At 42.1% G+C, this 24177-nt stretch overlaps 1 protein-coding gene and 1 pseudogene across 13 annotated transcripts in view; both read right to left on the reverse strand.

Annotated features, from left to right (window-relative positions):
* The window catches only part of CASK (calcium/calmodulin dependent serine protein kinase), a 350328-nt gene extending 333755 nt beyond the window's left edge, over positions 1 to 16573 (reverse strand). For 10 of the 13 annotated variants that reach the window (XM_019804579.2, XM_019804606.2, XM_019804597.2 and 7 more), the window contains exon 1: positions 16360 to 16573. In XM_019804579.2, the coding sequence (XP_019660138.1) occupies positions 16360 to 16418 (59 nt within the window). In that variant the 5' untranslated portion in view covers positions 16419 to 16573. The remainder of the gene's footprint in view (positions 1 to 16359) is intronic. The other 3 variants (XM_011230604.3, XM_034648750.1, XM_034648748.1) reach the window with 1 other exon arrangement.
* LOC117797549 lies at positions 12792 to 12887 on the reverse strand (annotated as a pseudogene).
* Positions 16574 to 24177: the final 7604 nt, after the last annotated feature.

The following is a 24177-nucleotide window of genomic DNA, read 5'->3' on the forward strand; positions in this document are numbered from 1 at the left end:
CTAGGGAAGTAGCACCCAGCTCCCAAGCACGGCCAGCTGCCAAGGAACAAAGGGATTAAACCTTACCTCCAGCTCCACAGGGCTGTCCCAGACTCCTATGCACACGAGGAAGGCCAACACAGCAAAAGTCACCAGAGCATTTCTCTTGCCTAGAGCATGGCATGATTTCCCAAGCTTTCATCACCACCCACCTCTGACCCCTGTTTCAGGTAGATAAAACAGAAATGATGAGGTTGTTCAGATGATTCGTGTGGGTGGCTATTGTGCTGACTGGGACAATAAGGCTGCAGAACACTGCTCTCTTTTAAAAACGTTCACATTTTATTCTTTGGTATAAATAACAATTTAATTTTTGAAACACTGCACGTCCACGCTGTTTTGTACAAAACAGTAAAACTCAAATTCTCCCGTAGATGGTTTGCTTTTGGCAACAGACCTAAGTAACCACACTAAGGGCTGGCCTTTGCCTGACCCTCTCTCATTGTACCTCGCCTCTGGGATGAGTAAGCAGGGCAAAAGGTATGAATTAAGTTGATTTGGAAAGCCTAAATGAAAGGTCGCACTCAATCATTTCCAGTTTTAAGTTCACTATCTCCTGTGTTTTACCCGACCGAAGTATTTAACCCAAATATACTGAAAGAAATCATGGACCAAACAAACTCACCAGTGAGACAGCTCAGGATCATTTGGCCAAGTCATGTTCCTTAACTTAAAACAACCATGGAATCGCAGATGCAAAAGCAATACTTTGGCCTGCTTTTGCTACTGGAGCTAATGGAGATGGTGAGAAGGCTTTCCAAAAGCTGTTACACTTCCTTCGGTGGAGTGGGTACAGTGAAAGATTCCAAGTGCATCAATAAGAAAAAACTAAAATTCAGTTCTTGTATTTGATATGACGCTGGTCACCAATCACCTTAAAGGCAGAGAGCAAGAACAAAAGAAGATAATATTCCAACTAAGGATAGAAACAGCCATCCTCGGTTATGGGAAGGCTAACAGAAACTTGCCCGTTAAACATTCTAGAATTACCCACAATTTTCTTCGGTATTTATGTGCTCACAAACATCCTTGTGAAGAACAAGTGACTATAGCACTCCAGGCCGAGGATAAAACGTTTCCACATAGGATGGCTCGATTTCCATGGCTCAGAGTACACCAAATGGCTCCCATGAATTCCTAAACTCAGCAGCCACAAGGTGGCCTTCCTCTTGACGAAGTAAAAAGGCAGTAAAACCTGGGTGAAATGAAGACTATAAAAGATAATTAAGTTAGGCTACACCAGAGTGTAAGAAGAACCAAGAACATATCTGTACAGAATCAGTGAGGAAATGTCACAGAAATGTTAAACAGGCTACCGCCGTTAACAAATATAGAAGGAAAGGACACAGTCGCGTATTTTCATTCACAGGTCTCTAGTCACCAAGTTATAGTTTGATATCAGAGAGAAGAATGGGGTTTATAGAAATAAGAGGGTCGGGTATAAAGGCAACAACAACAAAAATAGGTGTTAACCTATTGATTTCAGGTATTTGCAGTTCAGTATAATGGGCAAGAAAACAGTATTAAGGCTTCAACTCAAGCAAGGATCAGCAAACTTTTTGTGTGAAGGGCCAGAAAGTAAATATTTTCGGCTTTGCAGGCCATGTGGTCTCTGCTGCAACTACTCATATCTGCCCTTGTAGTGTGAAAACAGCTACAGACAATATTTAAATGAGTGGGCATGGCTGTGTTCCCAAAAAACTTTATAAAAACGCACAGTGGGCCAATGTGGCCCACAGGCCACAGTTTACTAACCCCTGATCTAGAGTTCCAAATCAGTGGTCCTCTAACATTAATGTACCTCAGGATCCCTTGGAGGGCTGTTAAAACAGAGATTGCTGGGCTCCACCCCTGCTGCTTCTGATCTGTAAGGCTGAGCTAGGGCCTGAGAATCTGCATTTCCAACAAGTTCCCAGGTAATACTGCTGCGGCTGGTCAGAATGAGGTCCACACTTCGAGAGCCATTGCTCTAGACCTTACTACTAAAGAAGAAGTTCAATATTTTAAGTAGCTGCCACGGTTCCCATCTGATTGGCCACAGAAATTTGTTACTTGTCTTAAGTTCCAAACTTCAAAGCTCAAATAAAATTAAATAATTCAAAGAGAAGCAAGGGGAAACATACTAGTCAGGACTTTTTTTCTTCAGTGTAAACATCGTCCCACCAGTAAAATACACATAATTCATCCTCAAATCTCTTTATTCAACATTTTCACGTAGCATGTTCTAAGTCTTATAAAGAGTTGAGAAGTGTTAAGCTCTAGAAATCAAACAAAATACAACCAGTATTAAAGACAAAGGTAAATGATTCTTGCAAAATCAAAGAAAATTCAACACAGCCCATTTCTAAGGTGAAGTGCTTCATCTCAATAAAATCAAAATAATATGTAAGCTAGCTTAAGACTTTTGAAGAATTGTGTCATTTTATCGTAAGGATCTGAGATAGATAATACAGCCTTTACTATCCTTCTTTTACAAGACGAAGAAACTGAGGAAAACAAACTAAGTGGTGATCTGTCACCATTATTTTTAAAAAGTCCTTAAAATGCTATTTTTCTTGGTAAGTTTTAAGCTGCATTTATCAGATCCAACTTTCACACGTCTTTTCAGGACTATGTCTATGAATGCGTCTTCATGGGGAAAAGCATCATTCTAATAACATCTTCAAGTCCATATTCACATTCATGGGCCTAATTCTGAAGCCACAACTGCAAGTCTAACCAAGAAGCCTGAACTTTAATCAGATGGCAATTTAAAGCACACTCAATCTTTAGTGTAAGTGGGTCATAGATTATGGAAGTATGGTGATCCCTTCCAGCAGTACAACAGAAACACTCGGCAGTGGGAGAAATACTATTAATGGAGATAATCCAAAAAGTAGAGCAGCAAGCCTAGAATCTCCCTCTCCAGATACCCAGGCTCTTTCTGCAATGATGATAATGAAAATGTATTCATTTGAATAATATTTACACAGATCAGTTTCACATTCATTATAAGAGGTAAATGTTAAAAAAAAAAAAAAAGGAAAGAAAGAAGCAAAACCCACAATGCATATAGTCAGTAGAGGTTTTTTCCATTCCTATAAGCATGCTTTTAAAAGTATTATATAAGTTGATTATAACGTTCGATAATTACATTCTCACTCTAACCTGTGAGCCGAATACTCCAGTAACAATTTTTTTCAAATTTATATGAAACATAATTAAAGAAAGCCCTTAGTGAAAACACCTTCTTGTTTGTTTTACAAGTATCTAATTATTTTACAAGTGACTAAATTAAAGAAAAAAAGATTTATTAAAAAGATCATTTCAAATTCAACGCCATATATTACTGCTGGGACAAACACCCAGTTAAGATGATATTAAACCTAAGAAGATCAGTAAATATTCTATATAAATAAAAGTAGACCATTCTGTTTTTGAGATAATGGCTCCGATGGAAGTCAGCAAAAACTTCAAACCTAAATAATGCAATATAAATAATCCTGTTCATGGATTATAATAGGAAAGGGTGCCTTCTACTGTCCTCTGAAGCCAACCTAGAGAAGTATTTTCATCAAAGAAAGTGGTCTAAACAGATTCCAACATGATCATTCTTCTGCCTGACAATGCAGTGTGACCTAGTGGATGAAATGCTGCTCTGTAAATTTAAGGAATTTAGAGTCAGTGCCCAACTGTATCAGAGACTGCCAACTTTAGGATCTTCCTACCTCATTTTGCTCACTGTAAAAATGTGGACAATGCTGCCATGATAAAATTTGGGGAAGTTACATAAAAGAACACTATAATATTCACAAATCCTGCATATGGCTATTTCCTAAATATATATTCTGGGATTTTCCTTGTCTCATTTCTGAAATTTCACATTATGAACAATTAATTCATCTGTCAAATGCCCAAATACAAAGACAAAAGCTGTGATACAAAATTCCCTCTTTTAACATAGTCTTTGGAGCTTTTCACAACACTGCAAAATTATAATCTAGAACAGTCTTGCAAACAAATTACAGAAAGCTCTAAACTCAAAGAATACTATCTTTCCTATGTACATGAGAGGCAATGACAGTTTTTTTTTAAGCCACAAAGTGCTCTAAGTAGTGTATGTCTACTACCACAAAATATATTGAGTAAAATGGATTTCAAACACAAAACAGAACCTGAAAAAGTTCTGTTTACATCACACATGCACGCGTGCATGCAGGCATGCCCACACCCTAATTCCAAACAGTGACTCTATCGGGGGCTCTTTGAGAAGTCATAAAATATATATAGATGGCACATCACAACTCTCCAATTAGGGATGGAGATTTAGCTAGTGATTCCCCCCCCCAACTTTATTAAAGCTAGTATTTTTTTTAATTTTTTTAAAGATTTTATTTATCTATTCGACAGAGATAGAGACAGCCAGCGAGAGAGGGAACATAAGCAGGGGAGTGGGAGAGGAAGAAGCAGGCTCACCGCGGAGGAGCCCGATGTGGGGCTTGATCCCACAATGCCGGGATCACGCCCTGAGCTGAAGGCAGACGCCCAACCGCTGTGCCACCCAGGCACCCCTATTAAAGCTAGTATTTTAAATAATCTTTCATCTCTGAAAATTTCTAGTACATTCTTAAATCTATTTTCATCCACTCTATAGGCAATAAGCAAGCATGAAAGCAATAATTTTTTTTAAGGAACTCCACATTTTATTGGTTCTGGTGAGACGATCTTAAAAGAATTTTGATGGGTTTCTTCCCTTTAACCTAGGATTGAAAAAAGAATCCAAAAGAGTAAAAAAAATAATAAAAATAAATTAAAAACCCACAAAAAACTAAACGTATAGTATTTCCCCATGTTAACAGTGAAAACAGTTCAGTGAACCAGCCTCAATGTCTTTACATTTTTCAGAAACAACCTACTCTTTATGGGGCTACTCAGACTACTGAAAGAATATCCCAAACTTGATGGTGAACAAGAATAGGAATTGGACAGTAAGCTCCAGTTTCATTTTTAATCTACAACAGGATCAGCAAATTACAGCTCGAGAGCTAAATCTAAGCATCTATTTTTGTAAATAAAGTTTTATTGGAACACAGCCACACTCATTTGTTTTCATATGGCTGTCTTCACGCTACAATGGTAGAGTTGAGTAGCTGTGACAAATGCTGTATGGCTCACAAAGCCTAAAATATTTACTATCTGGTAGTTTACAGATAGTTTGCCAACCCTTGATCTACAATATCTAAAACTGATGAAAATCAGTATAAATAGGTCCGTGAGATAAAAGGTTAACCAATCACCCATAAAATTTATTTTTATTTATGTTACAGTGTATTGAACAGACTCTACAGGCAAACTCTGAGAGTACTCACCTGATTAAAAAGCATTCTAACCCTCATACACTGTTGGTGGGAATGTAAAATGGTGCGACAACTTTGGGAAATAGTCTGGCACTTCCTCAAAATGTTAAACACAGAGTTACCATTTGACCCATCAATTCCACTCCTATGTATATACCCAAGAAAAATAAAAATACATGTCCACACAAAAACTTGTAGGTCAGTGTCCATACAAGGATTATTTACAATAGCCAAAGGATGAAAACCACCTAAATGGCCCATCAACTGATGAATGGATCAACAAAATGTGGTATAGCCACACAATGGAATATTATTGGGCCTTAAAGATGAAGTACCGATACATCTACAACATGGATGAACCTTGAAAACATTATGCTCAAAGAAGCAGTCACAAAAGACCAAGTATGGTATGATTCCATTTATATGCAATGTCCAGAAGAGGCATGTCTGTAGAGATAAAAGGTAGATCGGTTGTTACTTAGGGCTAGGGCAAGATGGGGTTGAGAACTAACGTACACAAGGGTTTCTTTTTGGGGTGATGAAAACGTTTGGAAATTTCTTGTGGTGATGTTTGCACAACTCTGTGAAAATACTAAATCCCACTGAACTGTACACTTTACATTGGTGAATTATATGGTATGTGAATTACATCTCAATAAAGCTGTTACCAAAAAAACACATTCTATTAACCTGCTAAAACATGTAAAATGAGAATGTTAGAGTCTTATATTTAGGGCTAGCCCTTAAAAGTCAACTGGTCTCCGCTCATACTAAATGACAAGCAGTAAAACAGTACTGAAGAGTAGGCGCTTTGATGGGTCGTACAGACCCAGGTGTGAATCCCCATGCTGCCGCTTATTAACACTGACACTTTGCCCAGGGTAAGTTACTGATCTCCATCTTGTTCAGTTTCCTCATCGGTTAAAGGGGAGAGGGTGATTGCGTCAAAGGGAAGGCTGGTGGCCAAGGTTAAATTAGAAAAATATAAAGAATTTAACACCGTGTCCAGCATACAATGAACACTCAAGCCACAGAATTTGAGAAGCAAAAAAAAAAAAGAGAAAATAATTCCTATCATTATCCCTAAAAACTTTAATGTTATGCTTATTGTTTGAATTTCTTATCTGTTATCTGTGTCACTAAACTAAAATAGGAGCTGTGAACCCAAAATTGCTCTAAAAAATAAGGTTCATTATTTTAAAAAATAGGATAAACATTTTTTAAGTTTCCTAAGATTTCTTTAATTTTCCCGAACCATATTCCTCTACTCTGTTTTCTAAATGAGGAAACAGGCATAAAAAGATGACACGAATTACCCAAGAAGAAGACTAACAAATCATTCAAGCCTGACCTCCTCTCTAAAGATTTCCCCAACTTCCTTTTACGACTAGGTGGTCACAGTCTCTGGATTGCTCACTTAACACTCACTCCTTCAGCAACAACTGAGTACTTACTGTGTGTCAGTTACCAAGTTATGTGGAGGATATTAGGTGAACAAGTCAGATGCAACCCTGGCTTTAACAGGACTTAATGTCTAGTCGTATTAGATTTGAACCATTTGTCAACTTCTCCCATTGACAGAGAGTTCCTTGAGGCCAGAGAACTCAAGTATTTGGTGAATAACGGGGTGCCTGGCTGGCTCAGTCGGTAGAGCACGCGATGCTTGATCTCAGGGTCATGAGTTTGACTCCAATGTTGGGGGTATAGTTCACTTGAAAATAAATTAAAAATATAAAAAAATAATGATAATGGCAATTAAAATAACAAAAACTATGTTTAGTCATTTTACACAGATCATGTTATCCAAACCTCACCACAACCCTCATTTTACAGATAAAGAAACTGAGACTCAGAGAGGTTAACTAACTTAACCTGGGCCACACAGCTAGAAATGAATGCATAAATGAACAAATGAAGAAACTGTTAGCACCACTAACAATTTTACCCACGTGGTAGGAAAGAATGTTCCTTTTACCATATTATTTATGTAATAGAGCCTGTGTTTAGCACTGAGAAAGTGCACATTTGGAAATTGTTGAAACTTATCTACATAGCTGCCAAAAGTAATTTGAGTATCTCAGAGACATTCTAGAAATAAAAAATACTTATGCTGCACTTTACAATCACTAATCCATGCAAATAGCTTGTGAAGTGGCTATCATTCTTTCTATAAATAAGAAGAAAATGGCCACACTGTGCCCAAAGGCTACCAGATCAAATCTTAGGGGGCTGCCTCAGAAGCTACAAAACAATGTCGATCCATATGTTTGGGGGAAAGTACATACCAAGGGTAAGCAGAAAGGCTGAAAATCTATGATGTTTCCTAAAAACACAAATTAGATTCCATAAAATAGCAGTGATATAATGGTAATCTGCACATCTTAGCAGGGCTAGAGACCTCATAATTGCATTAATAACATCAAGAGTATTTTAATAAAACATTAGAATCTGCATATAGCTAGGCAGTTATACTTCCATCTTAGATTTAAATACACCAAGATACTCTAAACTCAGGGTTACAATTAAAAGCCTGAAATACAGATTTGACCTAGTAGAGTTTGGATATTATTAAACTACACTGACAGAGAGAGAACACAGTCATCATTCCAAACTGTAAATGATTCAAATATTCAAAACAATGGTAACAAAGCAAAGAAAGTGTGCATTAAAAGAAATAAGAAAGATTGGAAAAAATAATGTGCAACAGCTCAGTGAGGGAACACAGATGCTAAAATGAAATAATGTGCACTCACATACCTAAAAATTGGCTTAAGTGCAATAATCATTTCTTATTGTGAATGGGTGTGCACAACTACAAAAAGCCAATTGACAAATTTAGTTGGAGAGTGGGGGGTAAAGGGACATTAACTACAGTCATCTAATGGGGCCCCAAAACCTTGAGACAAGGAAGGATACAGTTCCCTGTGGGGAAGGGATTTAAGAAAATAAGAGTGGTTTGCCTAATATCAAGAACTTAAAGTAGGGATGCCTGGGTGGTTCAGTCAGTGAAGCATCTGCCTTTGGCTCGGGTCATGATCCCAGGGTCCTGGGATCAAGTCCCGCATCGGACTCCCTGCTCAGCGGGGAGCCTGCTTCTCCCTCTGCCTGATGCTCCCGCTGCTCATGCTCTCTCTCTCTCTGATAAATACATAAAATCTTAAAAAAAAAAACTTAAAGTAAATGTAAAGTATCTAAAATTTACCATATCATTTCATTAAAGACTTCCATTTAATTGAAAGTTATACACCAAGTTGAGGAATGAAAAATACCTAATCTTAGGAAAACCAAATGGTTTTACCTAAAAGCCAGCCATCAGAATCTACAAAACACAATTATAATGAAAAAGAAATCAGTTTTTTTTTACCCAAAATATGTTGCTGTTGAGATGGATTCACAGAGAAATAGCGTATTATCAACATGCACAGAACCTTGCTTTTCAATCACACCATGAATTGATATTTAACATTATATTCATTTTGACAGATGCTTTAAATTGTTTCTCTGCTATAAATAAGCCCTTTTTTTTTGATCGTCCATCACAGTGTGTTGGCATTTTACATTATTGATCCTCCCTACTTTATTTTTTTTAAGATTTTATTTATTTATTCATTTGACAGAGATAGAGACAGCCAGCGAGAGAGGGAACACAAACAGGGGGAGTGGGAGAGGAAGAATCAGGCTCATAGCGGAAGAGCCTGATGTGGGGCTCGATCCCAGAACGCTGGGATCACGCCCTGAGCCGAAGGCAGACGCTTAACCACTGTGCCACCCAGGCGCCCCTGATCCTCCCTACTTTAAAACTTCTGTGACATCCGGCTATCTATCCTGACTCTTCTAGCTCTGTGAGTTACACAGCAAACCATAGCTCTCCAGCTCAGTCACCCTTCAAGAACTCATTCACTCAGTTTTACTTTCCAAACCTTCACTGTCATTCCAGACCTCTCACCCAACCTCCGGTTCAGCATTTCCAGTGATGTCTACTTTCAAATGGCTTGCACTCAACTCAAAGCTACAATAACCAATCCATACCATGGAATACTGGGCAGCGGTTTAAGAGGAGACAGAGTTCAACAGAGACATAGATGTATACAGAAAGGTCATCAGAGACAGTGTTTTTCAATGGAAAATTAATATTTCAGCATAGTGTACAAACATGATCCCATTCTGTTTTTTAAACAAAGACCTTCCAGAAAGATGTACAAGAATAGGACAACGGTTACCTCTGGAGAATGGGGCTACGGATGGTGGGAGAATGGAGAGAGAGATGCATTTACCTCTGTACAGTCTAGATTCTAAAATTAATTTTATAATTTATTTTATAAAGACTAGTCAATTTACAAAGAGAAAGTCATAGAAAATTATTAAATATCAACATTGCAAATACTGAAGTTCCTTTAAGTCAAACTAGCTTCAGACATGAAATCTTCCTGGTGTGGACAAAGGGAGCCCCTCCCCATACTGACTTGGGTTCTATGGCCAGTCGTACCAGAATACCATAATGGCCATGAGGGTAATTATATTGGACTCACTTCAAAGAGGGGATACCAAGACACTGGGTGTCCCCAGGAGAGAAAGAAGAGATCTGGTCCGGTCGCACATTGAACCCTCTTGCATGAGTTCAGAGCCATATCTGGTGGTTGTAGAAGCTGCACTGTTAGTTGCAACTACAAAATAAAACCCCAAATGCGAGAGCTGCACACCCCATCAGCTTGTTGGCGGGGCTCAGGTACCTGCTCTGCAGCAGTAACTCTGTCACTTGCCTATTTAGGTGTGCAGGGCCAGCAGACGGCAGAGACCTTACAACTCAGCAGCTGCCGTTCAGCACACGGTTTTCAGAGTCAGCGAGAGCAACTGCAGGATTTCTAGCACAGGATATAGGAATAACCTACCCGTGGAAACCACCCCACCCTACTCCCAACAAACACCTACTCTGACACCTCATTACTTCTGGTTTGGCAAGTGAGGAGTCATTAATCAACGATTCTGTTTGTTGGGGCAGGGGAATGGAAAGGAAAAACCTGGAGAGTAAAAGGTGTAGAGAAAGTTCCAAAACAAATCTTATTTTGGATGGGTGGGCAAGATTCTCTATTTCCATTGCTAAAGAACGCAGAGACGTATCAGTTTGGTGACAAACGCAGGTATCTCATTAACGGGAAAGACAAAAGAAAAATGAAATGGGTGAAACAATGAATGGTCATATGGAACCTTTAACGACGGGGTGAGAAATAGAACTAGAGTGTCGAACAATTAAAATTTGCTGTAAATAAGCTCTGAAAATGAAGGCTTTAAAGAAACCCGATGTAGCATTTTTAACAACTGTAATCGACAGCAGAATGCGGGGGTGAAATGAATGGACTTTGGAACCAGCTGCAATTCCATGTGATCTTGGGCAAGTTATCCCTCTGTGAATCACAGTGTTTTCTGCAAAACAGGTATAATCAGAGGAGATAATATATGTAAAGTGCCTCACATTATAAGGCATAAATGTCAATTCCCCTTATGAAGTAAACATTAAGTGATAAGAGATTTTTGTTTTTGCCTTTAAACAATCTGATGTCAAAGTTCTTTTAAACAGTGCTTCTGGCAAATTTAAAATGTGAAAATGTTTACAAAAATGCAGTAATTCAAGAACAATCTCAAAAAAGGAAGACATACTTGCTTCTTTAATTTGTTGAGTGGAGCTACAGCTGGGGACTGTAAAAGAATTTTCAATTTAAAGGAAATATCCAGGAACACAATTTAAGGCACATGAGAGGTAGTTTGTCAGGTGAAATGTTGCAGATTCAAGGGGGAAAACGAGGGGGGTGAAGTGCACATGTCAAAGACACAGAAGCAGGTCACAGTCGTAGAACGCAAGGGAGTCACGGGAAATCTTTATAAAGACAACGTGCAAAGGACACTTCAGAAACTCCAAGTCCTAAGGCAGCCTGTAGAAAGCAGACATGAGGAGACTCCAAGAAAGCCATGCACACACAGAAAAGCTCAGTTCCCTCCAAAATGGTCCCAGAAGCCAACTCTGACATCAGGAATCAACCCTGCTTACCTACTCCCCAAAAGGCAGGCCGCGTGCAGGCATCCACACCACGTTTAACAGGTTTTTCTTCTGTGGAACTGCAGCTAACTCCCATTGGCTTGAATCTTTCTGGGCCACCAACAGGCTAGCCGGTGACTGTGTTTCTTCTACTTTGCTACACAATTGTCACTCTGATCAAGCACTTCTTTCATGAAACATCTACTCATTTCTGGTAAATTCCTGGTTTCTTCGGGCTCACACTTTTCCAGACACTAAAAACTAATTTGCCTACAATGTCTAAATAAAATTTCCAAGAAAGATGTTCCAACATATTGTAATGTTCCCCTCTGTGGTACTAGAAATCCAAATCAGTGGGCCAATCAATATACGTGCAAGCCATCGTAATTAGTAAAAAGAGTAAAGCTGAATTTTTCAGCATGTTAAGTTACATATTTTACAAATTATTAATCCAGTGTTTATACAAAGGCTGCATTTAACTCAATTCTCTGGTAAACGGTGCTACTGGAATTGCAAGTGTGGACTTGAAGTGTATACGCAACATAACCACACTCTTTATTAATAGAGTATATGTGCAAAAACAATCCACACTGAACTGATAAGTCTCTTAATATTAAATTAAGTCATTGTAGTGGGCAGCCATCACCAACTGTTATTGAAGCAATCCTCGTTCTGTGTTGTTCCAAACATCAGTCACTGCGTTAGCGTTAGATGAGAGTCATAAGTCAATGTGAATCTTAAAAGACCCAAGAAATCAAAGCCAAACACAGGCTGAAACAGAATTCTGACACAACAGGGCTCAGAGACACAGCATAGAGGAGATAAAATCCACGTTTTGGTCTCTTGGCTTCAATACCTCCCAAAAAGCATTTGTTCCACTCTTCAAAACCTGTAAGCCTCTGAAAAGCCAGTCCCAAAATATGACATACATCACCTAAGTTTTAAACCAATGACTCAATCGTAGCTGCACATTAGAATCACTCAGAGAGCTTTCAAAAAAATAGCAGTGTCCAGGACCCACTCCCAGAGATTCTGATTTTATTGCTCTGACATGGGGCCCTGGAATTGATCTTTTTTGAAAGCTCCCCTGGTGATTCTAATATGCAGCCAGGTGGAGATCCACTGCTTCAAACTAATACAGCCTTTTGGGACAATAATTGCTCTGAGGTTGATAAACATGCTTTTTACCTTTTAATGAGATTTTATTAAAACTACTCAATTCATTCCATAGCTAATGAGCAACTGTTACATCGCAGGCCCTGCGTTGAGTAACGGAGAAAGATATATATATGTTCCTTGCCTTCAAGAAGCTCCCGGTTCGCTAGGTACAGGGACTCATGAATAAGAAACTGTAATTAAATATGGTAAGTGCTCTCAAGGTACAAGCAAATTCAGCATGCCTCACAAACTTGCATGTCATCCTTGAGCAGGGGTCATGCTGCATCATTCCAAGTTTAGTATATGTCCTACCAAAGCAGGAAAGTCAGAAGTTACAGGTTACTAAGAATCCAAATACCAGGGCAAACATTCAGCCCATACAAGGTGAAAACGGTGTGCCTTTTGCTATTCTCTTTCACTGAAACTCCTGTACCATGAAGGTAGGCATTTCTATGTTTTAATTTGGATGAATCATCTTAAAATTTCCTTCATGTAATATTACTGATTGTACACTTACTCTAAAGCTATACATTTGCAAAAGATACGGTATATGATCATGGCATAAAAATGAGCCAATTTCCTGCATTTGCAAAAAATCTTTCTTTCCCACTAATTGCTACATTTGCAAGGACGAGAAGTTTGGGGACTAGGATAAGGTCCTATCATTGGCGATTTGTTTCAGTCACTTGAAAGATGTTACACCAGAAAATATTATGGAAACAATGGGCATTCAAAGGAGCTTTTGTAAGACTTTCAAAATAAGAAACACGGGGAAAGAGTTCAATTTTTAAAAAAAGAAATGGCATCCTCCCAATATTCCTAATGAATCAGGCATGATTCCCTCGCAGACAGTGGATGAGTGAATGAGTTGGTAAGCAGTGAGGTAGGGGAGTGAGTGGGTGGTCAATTGATCTTGAAAATTGAAATCCGTTTTAAAGTACCTCAGTGGAAATTTAAACCTATTAACACCTAAGGGTCAAAAACAATTTGTGATACTAATTTGGTATATAAGAAAATCACAATTCTAGAGAACTTGGATAGAAATCAACAAAACAGTTCCCAGTACAAGTGAACATCTTCAAGGCCTTTCTGTTTAAAGCTAGAGTTGAACAAATGCTAAGTTAAAATGTATGCTGTCAAGGTCCCTGCAAGAAAATCTCAAGTGAATTTCAATTTCCAGATCAATATATGCTGAGACAATTTACCGGAGAAACCTTCAACCTTTACACAGGGTGAGGAACACTATCATTATATTCTTTACCACAAAGGCTACCTTGAATTCATTATTTCACGAAATGACACATTATAAATGGCACTGACCAAGTCAGATTTTGTAGGGTATGAATGAGATTTCACGTTCACAATAGTTAAGGGAGCTATAGGATACCTATCAGCTCAGAATCAGCTTGCTCTCCCTCCTTATGCAGCTCTAAAGCAACAGAAAAGATGAATTTAGTTCTACCAGAGGTGTTTCCTGAAAACATTCTATCAATTAGAAGCCCCCAGAATACTGATTGTGCTAATGTCATGCCGACCACTTTGGTTTTGATAGCCAAAGAGATCATATCATCACTCTTCCAGACCTTAAGGAATCAGAATCGCTTACTAACATTGATCCAATGATGGCTATATTCTGTCATCACGATATAATTAACATTTTAATTTCACATTTTCCAATTATGACTTTGCTGGCTCATTTAAAGCAAATATAACTAAGATGTAACAAATATTCACCCACCCACACGATCATTTGGGAGCTTTTGGGAAACCCTAATTTACTTCACCGGGTGCTCAAAATGAAGAAACCAAGGAGATTTTTTTTTTAAACACGTTTGTCTCTACAGAACAGTGCTATCCACATATGGCTGTGGAGCACTTGAAATGTGGCTAGTCCAACTGAGAAACTGAATTTTCCATTTTATTTAATTTTAATTAATCAAAATTTAAATTTAGAAAGAAATATCAATTAGGTTATTAGAAAACTTTTAGATATGTTTGGGAAAACTTGGGTGTGTGAATCCACTTTTGCAAATGCAAATGTTATGATACCTAAATACAGATCAAGTATTTCCGATGAAAATTTAGCTTAGTGTCAGAATTGAGATGTGTTGTTAGTGTAAGACACACACTGGATTTCAAAGACTGAGTACAAAAGAAAGGATGTAAAATATCTCATTAATAATTTCTGTACTGATTATGTGTTGAAATGACAATAGTTTGGTTCTAGTGGGTTAAATAAAATATTTTATTAAAATTGATTGCACCTCACCTATTTGCTCCTAATTTTTTAATGTGGCCATTACAAAATTTGCATATGTAAAATTTTTGTATAGAAAATTACATCTATGTCTTGCATTACGTATCTTTTGGACAGCGCTGCTCTAGAGCACTTCCACAAGCACTTTACAGGGCACATTTGGATATCCTTCAAGTAGACCGGCTGGTCACGTAACAATAGGGGCAAGGAGTAACATGTCCTTGTATCAATTGGGTCTGAGGAAAGTGTGTAGCAAGCTCTACCCATAATTTCACCATGTGAGGCAACACGGTAATACCTCAACATAGAAGGAAAAAAAATGAGTTATCAGCACTTAAACAAATTGAAATCCAGTACTGCAGACAACTTAAAAGGGATACAGCCAACTGCTCTAAGGTCTTGGTTTCATTTCCCAACTGCGGACCTTAAAATAGACAATAAAGCACCGCTTCCAAAAAAAGGTAAAATATTTCAACGGTAGCTACCTAGCGATCCTTAGTAAAGAAGCAAAAATTGCTCTTAAATCTTATCTCCTCAACTTCTAAAGGCACAGAATACACGCTGAACTAGGAAATCAACTTCGGATCGCCAGCCTTTTCCCTCACAAGCAAATTAGCAGGATTGTGCACTTGGAATACTGTTTGACAAGAATGAAAAGGAAACTATTCAAAACAGATTTAAGGAATGGACAATTAGATGAGGAACTGCAGATTTAATTCTCAATCAGCACTGTGATTAATCTGATTCCCTGCTTTTCCCTAGTGTAATTATACAACACAGATGAAAGGATGAGCTTTTGGTCTGTCAGTTCTATATTCTAGACCAGCCCGGTGACTCAAAGCAGACGGCTCTACCACACGAACCACCACCATCCCAACAACAGTCGAGGGAAGCCTCGAACACTGATTTAACAGTCATTGCATAACGAGGCATTAAAAATCTGGATACCCCAACTCTTTCCAAGCTGGTCTACACCAGGTGAGGAATTTGCTGAAACTGAACGCACCCCGTCTGAAAATGACCCCCTCCAATCCGGGCATGGGGTGAACACAAAGGCATCTATCTAATATCCTGCACAATAGACACACACCCCACAATTAAAAACCCTGGACGTTCTCTCTCTAACGCTCCATGCAAGCAAAGGAAATGCAAGCTGCTCTTTTCGTTAACGGTCTGTGGTACACGCAAGGTAACAATAACCCCAACTGTTCCCAGGAAGCAACTATAAAATCGGGTCTGCCACGTCCCTGTGCAACCGTCAGATAAAATGCAGACAGCGGATTTCGGCCGGCCCCACGCCTCGTGGTGTGGCCGACCTCGGCTCGGTGGCTTCCACGGATCGCTGAGAAGCCCCCGGACCCCCCGCCCGGCAGAAGGTCCAGGTACACGTCTATAAATACTCCCGGGTGAGGAGGACGAGGGAGGCGGAAGGGAAGGGAGGGCAGGGGGCAGGCCCAGAGCGGGTGCCGGTGCGGGAGGACCCGGGCATCACTGAAATGCATTTTTCCACACTCCCGCTCCCTCGCGTGGGGACTCACTTGCCGATCACCTCGCAGAGCTCGTACACATCCTCGAACAGCACGTCGTCGTCGGCCATGGTCCGGAGGGGACAGCGGCCGCAGCGTGGAGGGCTCCGAAAACGGGGGTGGGGGCGCCAAAGAGCTCAGTGCCCGGCCCCTGGCTAGCCTCCTCCCCTCAGGACCCGCGAGCCCTCGGTGCTGAGGACGCTCGAGTGGGGCTGCGAGGCCCGGAGACTGCTCCTCGCGCTGCTTCGGGCCGCTCTGCCCGGCGTGCGGATCCTCGGGGACGGCGCGGCGCCGCGCTCTCCTCTCGTCAGCCCGCGCGGGCCGCGAGGCCGCGACCGCTCCCTCTGCCAAGGCTGGCTCCGGCGCGGCGCGGGGCAGCTCAGGCTACAAGAGGGGCCGCGGCAGGACCATGGAGGGAGGATCGCCGCTGAGGGAGGTGGCGGCGGCAGAGCGGCACTGGGGACCAGGAGGCGGCGGCAGAGACGCTCCCTCCTCCTTCTGCTCCTCCCGCCGCCGCCGCCGCCCGCCTGGGAGTGGGAGGGGGCTTCGCGGGACTGGTTGTCTATGCGGGCGGGAGTCGCAGCCGCCGCCTTCGACTCCTCCTCCTCCACCCCAGCCTCCGACCAGCTCGCGAGCCCCGCGCACCCGCCTCGCGCACACACGCCCTCCTCCCCCTACGGCCGCGCGGCTTCCAGAACCACAGGCCCCGCCCACTCGAGCCCGTCGGGAGGCGGTGGCCGAGGGACAGGGAACCGGGCTGAGCGGCGCATGCGCGCGCCGCGGGCCACGTCACGGCGAACGGGCGGGCGTCGGGGATCTAGAAGGGGTGGGGGGTATCGGCCGGAGGGGCGCGCGGGCGGCAGCTGCTTAGGCGGGGGCCGGGCGGGTCGTTCCCTCCGCGACCGAGCTGCAAAAGGGGGCCTGGGACAAAAGGTCCACGACCGAACGCACGTTCTTGGCTCTCTGCGGCGAGAGGCTCTAACCCCGGTCGCTCCCCCTCTCTTCTTTTGTAACCGCAGGAAGCCTTGCCCAGTTTTCGCTGGGGAAAGAGGCTGGGAAAGGGTCCTAATGAATGGGAATAGCAAGAAGAGAGGTGGAGACGCTGTCATTCCTGGCCATGCTAGGCGGCGGATGCTTTTAGTGCCACTTTGCATTCCTTATTTCAAATGAGGGCTGGGGAAGGGAGGTCGTCTACCTACAAGAAGAACCGAACAAAAACTGTCCGGGAAGGTGTGCAACAATAAGTGACAATTCATGGAGACAGCTTCTCCCGCATTCTGCCTCAGACTCAAATACCTATCCAGCGCTTGCCCTCAGTAGAGACAGCCTAGAGAGAGGTCAGGAAGGCAGGGACAGACACTTTAAGCCCCTTTGTATGTCACCTCCCTCCACCGCCAAGCTTTCAGTACCTACCCTGCTCCCTTTACTCCCTATAAATGTTAGACATGTCAGGATAAAAATGCAACGAGAGGGAGTGGATGCACAGGGTCAGCCAGGGAGTGAGGTTCTGGGTGTTGCCGCTGTGCTAGGTTGTATTCAGTATGAAGATTTCTGTTCAACTGAGCATGTGCAGAATGAACCAACGCCATCAGACAGGTATATGCCTCAGTTAAGGACCAATAAAAAAAAAGTCTTTGTTCCTCTGCACAGCAGAAGTGCCCAATTAGTTCATAAGTCAGCTTCTAGAAATCACCTGGTAAAATTCTCAGTGCAGTAATAAAGAAAGAAAGAAAGAAAGAAAGAGATAATATTTACCAAAGTGTGTGTGGGGTGGGAGGTGGTGGAGACAGCCTATTTTCTCTTCAGAAACGTTTTGTGCAAACCCTTGACCACTCCCTCAAGAGACTGAGAGATTTGCCAGTGTTAAGGATTTGAGTACTAAACTTTTTTTTTTTACAATGCAAATCAGAGGGAAAATGTAATTGTATGAGAAGGTCTTCTTCTTTTCCCCAAGAGCTTCTGCATTCTCTAGACAAGGGAGATTTCGAGCCTGAGAAACATTGCCTCCATTAAGTGTCCAGCAGTTTCAAGTCACTGTCACCCTAAGTTGGCATGTCCACCTGGTGCACAGTGACCCCCACAAGTCACCTTGTCAGCTTCACTTCCTCTTCCCAGCCCAAGTCTGAGTTATGCCAAGACTTATCAACTTCATTTTGGGGCTTGTTATCTTCCACAGGGGCTTATACTCAGAGGTAGAAAAGGACAATTATAAAAAATTGTGGAGTTGAATAAAAAAAGACAATTATAGGGATAGGATTGCACCCTGCTCATGGAATCCCAGCCAGTTTTGATCTGGAAAGAGCCTTAGACATCAGCCACTCCAACTCAGTCATTTACAGATGTGGGGGATGTGGTGGTTGCCCTCTCGGGAGCCATTCCACCCCTCCACTGTGGGGTGGCGGTTCTGGGTTTGACTGGGTGGGTCCTGATTCATTAAACTAATAAATGCAACCCTCTTGCCTCAATGATGGGCCTAACTTAATCAGCTCTCGGCATTACGTGGTCTCTGGCCTTGAGTGGTTCAAGGTCTTCCAATCAGCACAAAGTTCAGGCCTTCCCTTCCACCCATGATCTGTCTTTCTCCCCACCCCAGCCCCCAACCACCACATTGGCCTTGAACCAGAAGGTATGCAGCCTCAGTTGCTGCCGTCAGACATCTGTACCAGTGAGGGTAGTCAGACCTAAGATGAAGGTGGACTTGAGGGGCAGCAGGGTGATGTCCTCAGTGACATTATCAATCTCTTGTTCAGCCAACTCTCTACACTTCCCGTCCTATAGGGCAATAAATTCACTTACTGTTTACGCCATTTTGAGTTGAGCTTCCTGTTACTTTTAGAGAATGCATCCTACAAATGGTACAACAAATGAGAAAAAATCAGCGACAAACATATATCCATGGTCACATATTTCACAGAACATCTCATCTGAGCCTAAATCTCCCAGCTCCGGTGTGGTATTTAGTCACGCAGAAGTTTTCTGGAATGCACATCCCTAAGAACTCATAGCATGCATTGTGGCTGGAGGTAGCTCCTCTCTGCTTCTACAACTAAAATGACCAAAGCTTTTAGGGGCGCCAGGGTGGCTCAGTCGTTGAGCATCTAACTTCAGCTCAGGTCATGATCTCAGGGTCCTGGAATCAAGCCCCGGGTCCAGCGCCAGTTTGGTCGGGCTTTAGCCTTGTGTCGGGCTCCAGGTGGTGGGGCTCCAGGTGGTGGGGCTCCAGGTCAGGTTCCAGGTCAGGCTCCAGGTCGGGCTCCATGTCATCAGGGGTCCAGCTCTGTGCTCAGCAGGGAGTCTGCTTCTCCCTCCCCTTTGCCCCTCTACCTTTGCTCTTGTTCTCTCTCTCTCTCAAATAAATAAATAAAATCTTAAAAAAAAATAAAATGACCAAAGCTTTTAAAGTTAAATTAGTTAATTCTTCTCTGGGCTTCTTACAAAAATCTAATACTCTTCCAATAAGTATAAGCACAGGTATAAATGGTCAGGTGTCAATAACCTGTTTTAGTTGTCACAAAAAGTGTTAAAGTAACTAGGTGCATCAGTTAGATTGTGTTCAGATGTTAATAACTGAATATAACGGTGGTTTAAACAAATGGGGGGCTTATCTTCCTCACAGAGCCAGAAGTCTGGAGGTGGGTGGTTACTAACCCTGAATCAGCTACTCCACAGTATAATCAGTGACCAGGTTCTTTCCTTCCACTCTGCGAACCTGGACGTGTTAGCCTCTCATCTTCAGGCTTGTTCTTTCACCATCGCAAGATGGCTACTGCAGTTTCCAGCACTGAACTGCATCCGGGGGCAGGATTCAGGAAGGCAACAAGGGTAGGCAAGGTCATTTTGCTCCCTCTCCCAACTCTTAGTAGGGAAAGAAAATATCTCTCTCCCACATCACTGGCCAGAATAGTCATACGGCAACCCTCGCGTGTGTGGGAAGCTGGTGACGTGAATATCTGACTTTTCCTGCCTCTTCTTTGGAGGTGGGCAAGGAAGACGCAAGTGGGGAATGGACTTTGGCAGCCGGTCAGCAGTATTTCCAATAGTAGGAAAATTATCAATGAAATAATTCTAGATCTTCATCATAATGTAGATATACCTTGAGAATATGACTGACAGAACTTGACATATATATATATTATATATGATATATATAAAATATATATATAATAACTTTAAAAATTCAGAAACATTTAAAAACCCACAAGGATGGAGTTGGTACTAGAGAAATTTGATTGTCAGATGGCAGTGGAAATCTTCAATGATTTCGAGGCATTGGACTTCCTCGCAGTTGCATTAGACATTCTCAGGTTGTTGGGCTCCCACGTAATTTCAACATGACACGGATATAAAGGAGAGTAACACACTCTAGAGAAATATTAGCATGAGAACAACACAGAGGTCAGGGTGGCATAGGGTTAATTTAGGCAATTGGGGTTCAGCCTCATTCTGTAGCTATGATTGTTAAAGTAAAAAAAAATTACTGAATTAATGAATAAAATTAAGACTGACACTGTTCTAAACTGGAATAAAGTGATTGCCTTGTGATATAAGCAGGGCACTCTAAGCTGAGATGAAAGACACCATCAGTGTCTCTGGAAAAAGCTGCATATACTAGACATACTGTGATATCATACTGTGACTCATTTATTTTATATTCGTCTTCAATATCATGTTGCAAATCATTTATTTTATATTCCTTGCATGAATGTCTACTCTAGCTACTGAGGTTACAGCTACAAATAAAGCAGACACGGTCACTGCCTTTGCCAAGTTTTGCTCTTAAAGAAAACAAGTATCAGGCAAGTAATCACAATGAAGAGTCACAGTCATTACGTTGTGGGAAGAGCTAACAGTAAGGGGATGGGACCTAGAGGTCAGGGAAGGCCAACTGAGGCAATGTTTAAACTAAGACTGAAGAAAGTATAGAAATTAACGAGGGTGGGAAGAGTGGGAGCCAGTTGATTGTAGGTAGAGAGAACAGCATTTGTGGAGTCCGAGAGGTGAGCAAGAATATGCTCTTTTGGAGAAGTAGGTCATGGCCGAATCACAGAGTGTAGGAAGAAAGAGGTCAGAGGTGTTAGAGAAATAGGGAGGGGCTGGAAAGCAGAAGATGTTAAACACCATCTTAAAGAGTTCACCCCTTAGAAGACCACACACTTCAGTGGCACTGGAGTCTTATGTGTAGACGGAGCCCCCCCCCCGCCCCCCGCAAAGGTCCAAACATGAGTGGAACTCTACATAAATAACTCTGGTGCACACTGTCCCCTCCCTTAGTTACCTTTAAAATATAGGTACTCCTGTAGCAAACATGAAATCCCTCCAGTCATTTGAGCAGACACTGTAGGTACTCCACTCAAATCCCCATCGCTCCCCTCCCCCAGCTTCAGCACGGTTTTGCTTCCAAAGCCCACGCCTGTGACTTCAGAGGACTTCGCACAAGTTCCTGGAATCGTTTTGTTCACATGGAAGTGCCTGGGCATTCAGGTCTCTCTGGCTATTTAGTGCAGGAATGTAAAAGCCCAGTTACCTTCTCTGAGGGACAGGGGACGACTTTGCCGGTTTACTTACAGCCCTCGCTCCCCTTGGAGACAGGACACACAGGACTTTCCCCGGCTTCTGCCCCCTCCATCTCCTACTACTTCTTTCTCTCATTCCCTAACAGGTTTCTCCTGGGAGTTCTTCCTTAATAAATCATTTGCTCATGAATCCCCCTATCAAGATCCTCTTTGGGGGGACCCCACCTAAGACGGTGGTGTTTCTCAAAGGGACAATTGCATCTGAATCACCTGGGAGCTTATGAAAGTTGTTTCAAATGTTGATTCCCGGGCCCTACACAGGACTTACAGCATCTGAATGTCCTAAAGTATGTCGTAAAAATCTGTGTTTTTATAAGCTCCCCAAAGTGAGCCTTAAACACTTAAAATTAAGAACCACTGCTCTAACACCAGCCACTGAATAGGGTCTGTGAAAAAAAGGAGCCAGTGCTGACTTCATCGCTAGGGTGGAGAAACCATAAGAAATGCAAAAGAACACTTCAGGGAGCAGAAATGGATCTGAATACAAATGTGTTTCCTTCTGTAAAACTCTGTCTAAAGATTCATGTTACCCTTCTTCCTTTAATATCAATGGACAAGTCACTGGAAAGTTTTGTTTGACAGTGGTAACAAGATCGTCTCTTGACACAGGACAGTGCCGCTATACACTGAACATGTCATAGCTCAAAAGTCAGCCACTTAAAATCACGAGTATTCAGTGGCCTCCTGGAGACTCAACATTGTGTTGCATGCTAGTGGGGATTGCAATGGGCAGGGTTTTTTTGGTTGCTAGTGACGGAAGATCCAAAGCAGCTTAAACAATGTAGAGAATATCTTGGCTCACATAATTGAAAAATCAAGAGGTAGGGTAGCTTCATGCAAGACCTGAACCAGGACTCAAATGATGTCATTTCTTCCAGTCTTATCACTATGCATTCTACAGTACTGGCTTCATCCATAGATTCCACAAAGTGGCCGCCAGAACTCCAGGTTTTCCCTTTGAAGAAGCAAAAGGGCTGCCATTGTTCCAGACTTCACCTCCCTATACATCAGCATCCAGAAAAGGAGTGAAAAAGAGTGTTATCCGGTAGGTCCTGCCCATGTTTAGGATTCACTCTCTCTCACTGGTCTTACTGAAGCGCATGACCATCCCTGAACAATTCACTGTAGCCAGGGAATGAGAGTCACTGAAAAATTTAACCAACCACTGGGGCGCCTGGGTGGCTCAGTCGTTAAGCGTCTGCCTTCAGCTCAGGGCGTGATCCCGGCGTTCTGGGATCGAGCCCCACGTCAGGCTCCTCTGCTAGGAGCCTGCTTCTTCCTCTCCCACTCCCCCTGCTTGTGTTCCCTCTCTCGCTGGCTGTCTCTCTCTCTGTCAAATGAATAAATAAAATCTTAAAAAAAAAATTTAACCAACCAGGGCCTACTCTTGAGCTGGATATGGGAATCAATCTCTTGGTTGAGAATAAAAACAAACAAACAAACAAACAAACAAACAAACCAGGAACAAGCTCTGAAGGAAAATCAGATACTTTGGGCAGGAGAAGGGCAGAATAAATGCTGGTAAGGCTTCCTAGTTTTCCTAGTTACCTAAATGCTGGCATTGGCTTTGTCTTAGCACGTCACCTCTTTCTCCATGTTCAAGTAGTCACCATGTCCCACTGATTTTTCCTACAAAATTTCTTTGAGATTCTCTACTTCTTTTCCATTTCTTTAAACTCCACCCCAATCCACTCTCCCATCAACCCATATTTAGATATTACCTCACTTTACTCACTAGTCTCCTGTCTCCAGTGGCTTGTCCTATCCTGTTCACCATGGGGAGACCCAACTGAGGCCCATGAAAGAGAGTTCTGAGCATCTAGAACAGTGCCTGGTGTGTAGTAGGCACTTGAAAGGTTATTTGTTGAATGGATGAATAAATGAATGAATGGCTTCACAGCCCTTATCATTTCCTGGAATTCTCTTTTGTTTTGTGTATAGCCTTTCTTCTTCAACCCTTCTACTTAGAAATCATCTAGAACATAGTAAGCACTTCAAATGTATTTCTTTTTTTTTTTTTTTTAAAGATTTTATTTATTTATTCGACAGAGATAGAGACAGCCAGTGAGAGAGGGAACACAAGCAGGGGGAGTGGGAGAGGAAGAAGCAGGCTCATAGCAGAGGAGCCTGATGTGGGGCTCGATCCCGTAACGCCGGGATCACGCCCTGAGCCGAAGGCAGACGCCCAACCGCTGTGCCACCCAGGCGCCCCTTCAAATGTATTTCTTAACTAAATAAATGACTATGTTTCTTGAAT

Source organism: Ailuropoda melanoleuca, chromosome X, assembly GCF_002007445.2.
Source record: "Ailuropoda melanoleuca isolate Jingjing chromosome X, ASM200744v2, whole genome shotgun sequence".
In the NCBI taxonomy this organism is placed as follows: Eukaryota; Metazoa; Chordata; class Mammalia; order Carnivora; family Ursidae; genus Ailuropoda; species Ailuropoda melanoleuca.